Raw genomic sequence first — 12,258 nt, 5'->3', positions numbered from 1 at the left:
AAGCAGTCTAGTAATCCAGGTTGTCAATCCCTATCCTGAATAAGGTGAATGTCCTTATTGGCAAGTCTTGAGGCTAGCACAGCAGATGCCATAGGTTCCTTCCAGATCCCAAATAATGCTCACAAGAGGAGCTTTGAGGATGCTGCATTTTTTCCACAAAGAGTTCAATTTGAGAAAGAAAAAAGATTTGGTAGAAAACTCCAGGCCAACACTATTTGCAATCTCATTCTCATTTATTTGCTCAAGTAATCCCCAGTGCTTGATTTACGTAAGACTTGAATTAACTGTGTATTTATTCAGAGATCTTAAATTACACTGATGTGATGAGGTAAAATTGCAAGCTGATGCAGTTTCAAGGGTATTAACAAGCACAGGATGGTGAGGCAGATCCCACTTGCCACTGAGGAATCCAAGCCCATTCAAAGGTTTCTAGAGAAGGTGGTAAGAAGGATCTTTTACAAGTAGAACTGCTTTTCATGAAGCAAAATTTATCTTAGCACTGAGGTGATGTAGAGAGGTGCAGTACCTGTCAGAGACTTCTGAAGAAAATTAAAGCTACTTGCTTGATGCTGCTCTTGGTGAGCAGTCTTGGTTTGAGCTCAGACACTGAATGAAGCAAATTTTTGGATTTGAGCAATTTCTGAATAATGCATGGTACCAGGAATAAAATAAATTCAGATGAACAAGAAGCACGAAGCAGCTATGAACCTGATCTAATGGAAATTTTCTCTAAGTATGAAGGTGACTATAACTTCAAGCAGAAGTGCCATTAAAAAAGACAAACTGAAATTGCCACTGCTTCTGGTGTTAGCTGTTTCTGAAGTACTTCATGTTTTCCGTAGGTGCTTAGTGAATTCAGGCAATGAAAGCTAGCTATGAAGTTGTCACTGAATGGGATTTAGACCTGTTAAATGAAGAGGGAGGAAAATGCTAATGTAAGTCTATGGTTGATATGGGTGTAGAGTTGATGGGACCATTTGGAGGTCCACTGAAAGACAGAGTCTGAGACAAAATGCTCATAAATAAATGATTGGAAGTCCCAGTATTGAAATAAGATGCAGCAAAGAGGATATGGTTAGGAAAGAAAGCTATCTGGCCCATGAAGCTTGTGGAGATCATCATCTTGAAGAAGACGAGGCAAGAGGATTGGGGATGAAAACTGTAGCTGGTATAAAAAGGTCCGTCCGCTTTGGCTAAGTGGTGCCAGTGATGCATGCGGCAGAGCTGCTGGAGATTTGCACCACAGGTAAGGGAAACAAGGATACCCACGCAGTTAAAAATGGTTATGACAGGCACACAGGAGACTTAGAGGTGTTAAGAGATGGACAGGGCAGGTCTTGAAGTGAGTTGGGGTTCAGGAGCTACTGTGACTTCTGCGGGAGAAGCATTATCACAAGAGGGAGCTGTCCACCTGTATGAGATTGGCACCCCGGCAAGAGAAACAGTGCAGGGAAACAGCACCAGGGCTCTTAAACCCTGGCAGGGGCAGGAGGCAAGAGGTGCTCCGACAGTCAGGGACCACAGCAGCCTAGAGTGGAGGACATGGGCTGAGCCGGGCTAACAGAACTCATCCCCCAGGGCAGGCCACCCACACTGCACACTGCTAATTGCTCTTCTGGAAGTCAGCTCCTGCATGGCGCCAGTGCTATCAGTTAATTGCTATTTTGTTTTTCTGTAGGCTTTGCTGGGGAGGGAGAAAAAGGAGAGGTGGTTGGTCAAAGTCAGACAAGGTGCTAGTCAGAGGTTCATGTGACAAGGCAGCTGATCAGCAAGGCTCCGATGGTGAATGAAGTCGGTGTGTGTAAGTCGGCTGAGAGCAGTGTCTGAGCACATCAGGGCCCGGGTACCCAGCAGAGGGCATGTACACACACACACACAAACACACTCACACTCCTGCCTGTACCTCTGGGACATAATTTCTTAGATAATGAGCATATCAGTGCCCAAAACGGTGTAAGTGGCTACATGACAAAGCCAGAGGCACCAGGCATTCTGCTTGAATGGTTTGTGGTTTCTGTTACAGGGTCCAAAACTACCCTTCTGCTGAAATTCCACTTCAGATCAAGGTAATGGTTCAGAGGAACTAAGCAACATCCCTAAGCTCAGGTTTAAACACTGGCATCTGTATTTACAATGTATCGGGCAAACCAGCCTGTAACCTCTTCACAACCGCCTGTAACCTCTTCACACTGAGCTTAGTTTCACCTTCCAATTATTTATCCAAATGCTCATGTCTGATTTTGGTAGACACATTTTACCATAGTCTGAGACTGAGCTGAAAGCTTTGTTTCCTGTCAAGAATCTTGAGAGGATATTATATATCCAAGCAGTTTGCATCCATGGCAGGACATCTAAATGCCCTGCAGAAGACAAAAACAATGTATTTGTACCCTCCCTGGGCAGAGACAGTTCTTCCAGTGGATTCACTAAGATATGTAATGGATAGGGCTGTATATGTTTAATGATGGGTCAAGGCACAGAAGATAGGGCTGAAGAGAGAAAACCACTGCAGGCTGAAAAGTTAGAAGGCTTAAAATTACAGAAGAAAAGGGAGTAGTCTTGTCGACGGGAGAAATGGATGAAGATCATAGGCCTGGGCTCCTTGCCACAGGCTACTTGACCTCAGGCAAGTCTTCCGAGATCCCATTTCCCCTCCTACCCTTTGTCTACGTGGCTCCCAGGAGCTTCGAGGCAGGGTTGGTCTCAAGCACGGGAGTTACTGTACTTTATCACTTTATCTTGGTCATTTCTCCTAGGACATACCATAAAATAATTTCTTATATATATACATACATGCATATATAAAGCAACCTTCGAGATAGCGTAAGGAGCTAAAAAGGAATAAACAAAGAATGCTTTGGGAACATGTGGGAGGAACAGAGCTCACAGCTAGTTGTTAATCCACTTTCAGGACAAGGCTTCTCCTGAAGTTTAAAATAAATTTAAATTAAAAAAAAGAAAGAAAAAGAAAGAAAAGATAATTTCATCCCGAGCCAGCGGTCTGGCTCCAGCCTCAGCACCCGCCCGCCGTGACGCCGGCAGCGGAGCAACCCCCCCGCGGCCGCGGCCGGCGCGGGCAGCCCCGCTGCTGCGCTGCGCTGCGCTGCGCTGCCCCGGCGGCGTTTTTCTTTTTTTTTTTTTTTTTTTTTTTTTTTTTTTTTTTTTTTTTTTTTTTTTGCATGAAGATGGCGGCGCCTCTCGCCAGCAAGGCAGGGTCTGCCGGCACCACCAGCAAGCCTCCCTTCCCGGAGCTGGATTTCCGATCGGGAGCCAGGGTGGAGGAATTAAATAAACTCATCCAGGAATTCACCAAGCACGATCAGAGGGAGTACGACGACCAGCGAGCCCTGGAGATCCACACGGCCAAGGACTTCATCTTCTCCATGCTGGGTAGGGCAGGGACCGTGCGGGGCGGGGCGGGGGCGATGCCGGCCGGGGACCCCCGGGCAGGGCTCCCGGCGGTGCGGCACCAGCGGAGCCTTTCCCCGCGCCGCGGGCGCGCCGGCCTGGGGGGGGTTCCCGGTCGCAGGGCGGCTCCTACCCCCAGAAAACTAATTTTTCCTGTCCTATCCGACTAGCCTTTGGCAGCGATGTATTTATAAGCACAGAGGAAAGGCTGGGTCGCAGAGCTGACCGGTGCCCGAGATACACGCCGAGCCAGCAGGGCTGCAGGCGAGGCGAGTCCGACCCTTTATTGTTTTTACCCCCAACTGTAAAGACATAGGAAAAACAAATTTTAATTTTTTTTTTTTTCTGTACCGCTTATTTTGGTTATTAGACCGGTGGATGCTTGTACAGGAGCATCTCCCGAACTGCCTTTCTTGCTTAGGTTGCAAAACTCGCAGCGAGTGGAGCCAGTCAAATTGTGGCGGGGGAGTCTTCATCTGTGTGAAACTTTGAATCGCAGGCAGGGATCCTTAACCCAGGGTGAAGCATGTGCTGGCCCTTGCGGAAATCACCTGGGCTCTATCATGACTAAGGCTTCTTAAGAGTAACAGTAAAATGACTAACACCTCTGACTCTCCAGGTAGTCAGTTTCAGATAAATATTTACCGTGAATTAACTAAGAAATCACTCAGACGAATAAGAGCCTTCAGGATACAAAAGGATGCTCTTTAACATGCAGATTAGATGTTGGAATCAGTCATCCAGGTTTCAGTCATTGTCTTAAACATTCTCTCAAACATTTTTGTGTAAACAGCTGCTGTGGCCAGTGAATGGTTCTTTGTAGCTGAAAGGTGCACATACACCCTTAAAGCTTACTTGGCACAAACTAAGTGTATGGTCTACATGTACACTCCGAATAACCTACATCACTTTTCTCATCCAGAAACACAGAGCTGTCCTATTGCAATAATTATTATTTTCTGTCTGGAAGGATTGTTGCTATAATAGACCACTTCCTCTACAGCCATTAATGCACCTACAATGTGATGAGAATCTATCTGTCCCACTGGTTATCTTGTAAGGTACCTGGATCAGTATAATTGCCTGCTGTATGGGATTTGCACAATTTTATATGTGTATTGCATTTTCACCAAGGGCTGGACAGGATATAGCAGACTAAATTTAGCCTGAGAACAAGGACAACAAGTTGAAAAGTCAGTAGCGTGTATATTTATAGTTGCAGTTATAAATATTTTCCCCTTCCCAGTTAAACAACAACAAAAAAGACGTGGTAAAGCCACGGTTGCATCAAAGCCTGTAGGATTTTTGTTCTTAAAAACCTGATCTGGTGGAAGTCCTTCAGTATTATGGTCTGATGCATTTTTCAATCAGGGCTTTAAATAACTGGCTGAGGAAACATGGCTGGATGGGATGGAGCAAAGAAGAGTGGAGAGAGCTATAGCTGCTGTGTGGCTAGCAAATAGAGAAAGCTTTGTATGATCCTGTTTAAGCATTAATAGTCTTTGAAGCATACAGGGATCGCAGAATTTCTTCCTGCCTCATGTGGGAGAAGGCAACAGAGGAAAGACAGAAGAATAAACTGGAGCATGCCTTGTATTTCTGCAGATGCACCCTAATGCCTTGCTGTTGGTGAAACAGGGAGCCTTAGGCTGTTTATAAGTAATGCAAATTAATGTGGTTGTCTTTGTGAATATAATGACTGGGAGATGAGCATTCTTCATGTTTAAATGTATAGCTAAACCATTGGTTTCAACAAAAAAAACTTATTTCTGTCTAAGCTGTACCTGATAATTTTCGGCAAGTCTTGTTTCTGAATAAAAGAAGAGACTTGAGGACTGAGCCCAGGACAGAAATGGAGATGGGATGTCTGATTTGCCTGCATTAGAACTTGTGTTTGTGGATCGGATCCTTCTTAGCAAGAGAGGCTCTTAAATCTAAAAGGATTTAACTTATTAATAAATAGCTCTTTCCCCTGTGCCTGATCCCTCCCATACGTACTGCTCTTATCTCGTCGGGTGATGATAGGAAAATTAAACATAGCTTTCCTGATTTAATTACACTGGTGTGTAATTGGTGGATGAATGATAGGTGAGGAGACCTTGTGAAGATCCTCAGATGGTTGTACTCTGCATGGCTTGCCCTCTAGGTCAGACTTTGCTTTTAATTTGTATTAACTCTTTTTCATCTGTGTTGTCTTGCCCCGGCTATAAGTAACTGAACTCTGGGAGATCTAAAGAGTTGGACTGTGAGAAAATTAGGGAGAGGTACTACTTGTCGTGTTTTTGTCCAAAATCTTGTGCCCAAGCATTAGAAGAGGACTGCAAATGACTTACCTCTCTGGTGGGGGAAATGAGTATTTTCTGAATGTGGGTGGTTCCTGGACATTCACAGTCCCTTTCGCAGTCACCAAGACCATATGGTCTTGCCAACACCCTACACCAAACAACAGGTGTATTTGAGTGCCTTTGTTGGTAAATTCCTGTACTCACACTGAGCTATGCCTGATAAATACTTGTCTCTTTGATTCAGGTATAATTGAGCTTCAGAGGAGGGAGAGGCTGTAGGAACCAAGAAAAAGAGTGGAGAAAAAATAGTCTTGTGTGTTGGGCAGAGGGCTGGCTAAGAGAGGCTGAGAAACCAAGTCTCTACCTGCTAGTCATGAAAGGAGCGGACTACTTATTCCCCTGATGACTCAGTTTTGGGGGGTTTTGTGCTTAAAAAGTGATAAAGGAGTATTTTTATCAAATAATGATATTACAGTCAATGATATTTTGATTTTTAAAGTACTTGCTGCCATTGTGATGAGAGGTGCTTAGCAGTCATATTAAAAACCGTTTAAGGGTACCTGACCTAGAGAGTATTGTTCTTACAGTACAAGTACTTTCGGGAGATTCTTTAATAAACACTGCCTATCTCTTTCTGTTCAGCACCTAAGTAAAAAGTGCTTTAATGCACAGATGTGGTAGGCTTAAAAAAACCCATATATTTTGCTCTTGGGAACTAGAACATTGCAGATAAAGTAACTCCTTCAAATTTCTAGTGCTATTGCTGCCTCAAATCAGCTCATGTTGTTTGGAATACCGACTCTAGAATTTTATATAGTAACAAGAAAAAGGAACAAAGATATATGAATAAGTACACTATAGAGCTATATTCTCCACTCCAGGTACACACCAGGGTTCAGTCATCTAGAGCAGTTTTCAAGCTCTTTAGGTTGGTGTTTTGTTTCTGTTTCCTACTATGAGACTCCTCAGCAGAGCCAGAAGACATTTCTGAGGACATTTCATGCCATTCTCCTTCCTGAGAAATGAAATCAGGGAAAGGACTAGTTTAAATTGGCGCTAAAGTGGCGTTTTGGGGTTTTAAGGCCTCTAGTGTACCTTTTTGTCACTTCAGTTGTTACTTCTGTGGGAAGTGCCCACCAGGGCAGGCCATACTCTGAGCATCTGCAGCCAGCTGCAACTTAGAGCTGTTGACAAGACCTCTAGAGAGCTTGTCCCAGCACCTGATACAGGAGAGGTGGTGATCCTATTCTGAGATCATTCCCTAATTCTCTGGTGTCTGCTGTTGCTGCCCTGGGGGTGCTAGCAAGTGTTTGTGATAGAGGAAAGTCTCAGAGTGGAAGCAGGGCTGGCATCAGCTAATTTTTTCTGCTGCAAATACCAGATTCCCAAATGGAGTGAGCTACCCTGCTGAGCCCCTGCATCTGTAGCAGGGCTTCCAGCTGTTTCCTGGACTGATGGGCCCCTAAAATATGTGCTGTGAAGGTGCAGATTGCTGTGCTGGCAACACAGGTGTCCTCACAATAGCTTGCCTTTATCAGCAGCTTCTACAAGGAAAGAATTTTCCAGTTTCCTCCTGTACCTGAGGTCTGCGTAGCAAAACAGCATTGGCAGTGTGACTCTTGTGTGGGTTTGTGTAGCATTTTTTCCTCCCCTTCCCTACCTGCCATAACTTGCTGATAAAATCTATTGTAGATTAGATTTCAGGCATTGTTTGAAGTGTTACCTGTTTAGGTATGTGTCTAGGATACATCATGGAAATTCTCTGCTTCCTGTTGTAGTGTCAAGCTGATGGAATAGCAACAGGATTGGAGTGATCTCTTTAGGGTTAAGTCTTTTGTGTGTGTGCGCCTTCTCTCAAGAGAAGCCAATCATGATAGGAGCACACTGTACTCTGAGGCCTATGTTAATAAAGGCTCCCTGCTGGCATTCTCTGTGCTGCTGAATGCATAATGCACAGCTGTTAAAAACAACCTTACTCTATCACAGATTTCATTTCTGGCTTCACTTGTGTCTCCTCTCCCTGCAGACCACACGTTTCTGTATTTGCATTTGAGGCTGGGGGGATTTCTTGGTGGTTTCGTTTTTCTTAATTAGGGGACAGTGTACTAAACTGGTAAGGTAAGGCTACAGAGCATGGGTATTTTCTATTTGGTTGTACTTGTCAGAAATCAACCAATTTCATCTCACTGGGAATTAGTTAAAAAAGGTTTTGTAGCCTCCTCTGTCTCTTTGTTCAAAGGGATTGTTGGTCCATACATGTGTTATCAGTGAAAATAGATTGAAAATCTGTGCTTCAATTTGTTTTAAGGTGCTGGTATTTTACTTGCTTGACTACTGTTTTGAAACATTAGTCTGTGATGCAAAGTATTTAGTGTAATAGCTAGGAACATGTCCTGAGGGCACAAATTCTCATGGCAGGCTTGTCAGACTGCCCACCGCCTGTTCCTTCAGTCTGTGGAAATATTTGCAAAAGATTTGGGAGAATACTTGCCAAGCCCAATTATGCAATTATGTTTTAAGGGCAATTTTATAATTACAGTGGAGGATGGTAACCAGGATACAGGAATTGTTGAGGTTTTGACTTTTCCTTTTTTTTCCCCTATGTGATTTTGCGTGAATGGTAAAATATTCAGGGCAATTCTAGTTAGAAACCAGTTGTTCAACTTTCTTTTAAGCAGCTGGCTACTTTTATAGGTGAAGCTAAATTAAAGATGACTCCAACATTGCTCAGGAAGGCTGGAGGACATGTTTTGTTATAGCTTTGGTAATCTGCAGGTTGGATGTGTATTCAGAGACCTAGAGCAGCCCATAGACAATGTCCAGTCTAGAGGAAACTCAGAGGGTAAAAGTCCTGCCTGGACCTCTCAAAGAGAATCTCCAAGCTGATCAGTTTTTTTTTTTGATAGTTGGGATTGCCTGTTGTAATTTTTATTTGACAAATGCCAGGTTCCTGTTTTGTCTCCTGCACAGCTGAAACTTCTGCACTTTTTCTTGGGCCTTGACATGTGAACTTTTGCATTGAGGTGCACCTTTAGGGGCATGTCCCGGTCCTTTTGCTGCAAAGACGGTTTTCCAAGGCACACCTCAGGAATCTTCTGCCCAGGTCAGACCCTGTTTGTACCCTGCAGGATTGGTTAGGTGAGAAAGTGCCAGGAAGAGATTTGGCTAAGGCAAGACTGCCTTTCACCCTCCAGTCAAGGGGTCTTGAGTTGCAAGGGCTGCTTCAGCATGGCACTGTGAACAGTGATTGAGATGGCAAATTGCACTTCCAAGCACATCTGTGTGAAACCCTGTGGTGGCAGCTGCAGGTAGAGTCTCTGGAATAGACCTGTCAGGTTTCTGTGAGTCTAAGAAAAATGACCTGCCGTTGAGTCCATCACCTTTGTCTGGGGGATGCTGATGTATGAAGCTCACTTGAGAAGCAAGAGCTGTAGATCATTTGCTCTGAAAGGAGAGGCTTAAGAGTTGAGTGCATTATATAGGGTGACATATCTCCTTGGTTTTCCCTTAGCAACAGCTGGGGTGGTAAGTTCCTTGTTTTAAAAGAAAACCATTAATTCTGGCCATTGGTACCTTGGCCTGCTATCCTCAGAAGAGGGAGAAAATTCCTTGAGAGTGAACAGTCCCTTCATGTGTACAACATAATATGTTACCTTTAGACTGTCTTTAATTTGCTTATCCTTGGGGTATGAAACAAGCAGTAGAGTAGGTGGAGTTCTCAGGAAGCAAAGGGGAGTGTCTGGAGATTTTTTTCCCTTGGAATAGCAGGAGACCAATCATGGGAGCTAAACAGAAAGCAGCTTTGGAGGCTGAATTCACAGAATGTCCTTTCTTGGGAAAAGAGCAGTGACCCTGCATGGGAGCAAGGGTGAGAGAGATGAAAAATGACCTCTAGTTGCATGGCTCAGCTTATTGGTCGTGATGGTCTTGTCGTGATGACTCGTGGAGTGGTGTGAGTTCAGGAGCTGAACTGTAGCTTTATTGGAACTCACAACCATATTTCATAGGTTCCCCATCTTAACTATGGATTTTATATCCAGTGGAGTTTTATGACTTCTGTTAGCACAAACCTCTCTTACTGTCTGAGTAACAAAAATATGGCAGTCGGCTTTTCTTGGTTGGTTTTTTTTCTTTGGTTTTTTTTTTTTTTGGTTGTTGTTGTTCTTGTTGTTGTTGTTTTGTTTTCTTGTTTTTTTTTTTCCTAATGTAACTGGAAGGCAGCTTATGAGACATTCAAAATAAATCTTCCAGCAGCAGCTGATGTTCCAGTTGACATATGCAGCTATGGATTTTGCTATGTTTCATTAAGAGAACTCCACTGTTTGCTTTCTACCATTTCTACCATTCTGTTGCATTCCCTTTTACTGTAAATAGCAATTGTCCTGGACTGAGTGGATTGATCTGTGCCTTAGTACTTCAGCCAAACTGGCAGGTCTCTGAATCATGTACTTCTGCCTTAGATAAACTTTCTGCAGTTCTTTCAAAACACTATTTCAGTGACTGTGTGGTTGTATAGGAATCATTCAGTTTGAAGAAGATAGATTCCCTGCTCCCCAACATATTTGACTTTTCAATTTTTAATAAACACTGGATGCTGAGGAAGTCACAATGATCTTATTAATGCATTGTTTCCACTGTCAGACAGTCTGATTTTAACCTAATTTAAAGCATTTAATTAGAAGGTTGTCAATGTATTTTGTTGTGAGCATGCTGGTGTCAAAAGTACAAATACCATTGAGTGGGGGTGATTGGTTGCTCCAAGGTTCATAATATCCATGTCTTTGACACAGCAGTGGTAGCTACTGCCACCCACTCATGTTTAGGGCTGTGGGCAGACATTTTCACAGCACTGGGTGGCTTCAGCTGGTAGAACAGGAGGTGGGTGGCATCTATTTCAACCTAAGAAAATCATTCTGTGGGTGAAACACTGAGTCAGAGTGAGGACACCCTAGACCTCTATTCTGAACTGCCCCCAAATTTATACAGATCTATGCAAGTTTCTGAATATAATGATGTGTAGTAGGGCCTTGGTACTATGAGAAGCCTTCCTTGTCTCCTGTGCTTCAGCAATCTGTGAAAGGTGGGGTGGTACTGGAAGAGTGGAACATTGTGGTGCTGCAGTTCTTCATGACACGATGGTTTAATCATGCAACTCTCCCATGTAAAGGGAAGCCTAGCTCTGAGAGTATTACCATGAAAAGTATTTAAATAAAGAAGGCAAATAGTTGCTTGTCATTTGGTGTTGATCTACTAGCTTTGAGATCAAGTACAATTCAAACTCTATGAGAGAGATTACAACCTAACCTAGCAAGTAATCTTATTTTGTACAGAATGGACCCCAAAGCAAAATTGGGACAAATTAGTTTAAATAATGCATCCTGTCCATAGTGTGCATAGTGATGCAATTTGGCAGTGTCAGGCAATGCCACTTAGTAGAAGGCAACAGTTTGGGACAGAAGGCAAGGGAAAAATACAAGACATGACCAAAACTAGAAATCTTACTTGGATAGCCATTAGCAGTGATTTTTTTTTTTTTTCCCTATCCCATGACAAACTTATAAGGTCATAATTTAGGAGAAAAGTAGAGGTTCATGTGTAGGATGTCATTGATCTGCCAAGAGCTTCTTTATGTGGCTTGTAGTCAGACCATACAGAACTTCTACTCACTGATGGAGTGAGAGTTCATGGATTATTTGGTCCAGAACTACTGAGCAGCTAGAAAACACTTTCAGTTTCATCTGGAAATAACAAAGTCAGTTCTTGCTTTACTGCATAATCTGCTAGGCAGTGTGCTTTTTTTTTGCTCTAAAATGTCTTGTCTCGACTCTTCTGTTCCTGTTTGTGGGATCTTTTGGCACTGCTCCACAACCCTCTCTCAAGGATGGATGTTTTTATTCAGTGGTACATATTTGACCTGGTTTAGAAAATCAGGTTCTGAGGTTGTGAAGGAGTGGTATTAAACATCTATCAAAAATGCTGAGACAAACATTGCAATTAGCTTTTGTGTGTTTCCCTTCAGCATTTCTACTCTCTGCATTTTAATAGTGTGAAGAGCTTTGTGATGCTTTGGGTGACTCCTTTTGGAAATGAATCCTGTGCTGATAGCTCTGGCTGTGTCCGATCCACAGGCACGTGCTTGGAGATATTTTGTGTTTGTTTTGTACCTCACTAATTAATGTATAAGTTAGTGGTAGAACAGCAGGAAAGCTGCGTTTGCTGACACTTCATGAAATAATGATTTAATCCTTTGTGACACATTCCTGCTGAGTGTCAAAGCTGATAACTCTAATCTCTGTCCCTAGCTCAGTGCAACAGGAACCTGTTCTAGAGGGCATTTTGCATGATCTTGCAAGCTCTTGTAGGTACTTTGTGACCAGTTCATGTAAACTTTTTTTGTACATTATCACTCTTGAGCACGATTGTACAGGATTGTCTGGCACACTGAGGAATCTGGAGTTGAGAGCAAACAAAGGAGCTAACATTTGTCTGCTTCAGATGAAATAAGGGGTATCCTATGAGCAGCAGGGAAATGCCTTCATTTCCTTCTAAATGCACCTCTTCCTTT

The 12,258-nt window shown here is 43.2% G+C and overlaps 1 protein-coding gene across 1 annotated transcript in view; it reads left to right on the top strand.

Annotated features, from left to right (window-relative positions):
• The first annotated feature begins 3,179 nt into the window (after window positions 1-3,179).
• The window catches only part of MB21D2 (Mab-21 domain containing 2), a 57,500-nt gene continuing 48,421 nt past the window's right edge, over window positions 3,180-12,258 (top strand). The window contains exon 1 of the mRNA XM_041406018.1: window positions 3,180-3,390. Within this exon, the coding sequence (XP_041261952.1) occupies window positions 3,180-3,390 (211 nt within the window). The remainder of the gene's footprint in view (window positions 3,391-12,258) is intronic.

Source organism: Onychostruthus taczanowskii, unplaced genomic scaffold (genome assembly GCF_017590055.1).
Source record: "Onychostruthus taczanowskii isolate IOZ18803 unplaced genomic scaffold, ASM1759005v1 scaffold24, whole genome shotgun sequence".
NCBI lineage: Eukaryota > Metazoa > Chordata > Aves > Passeriformes > Passeridae > Onychostruthus > Onychostruthus taczanowskii.
This window is presented reverse-complemented; position numbering and strand designations above follow the sequence as displayed.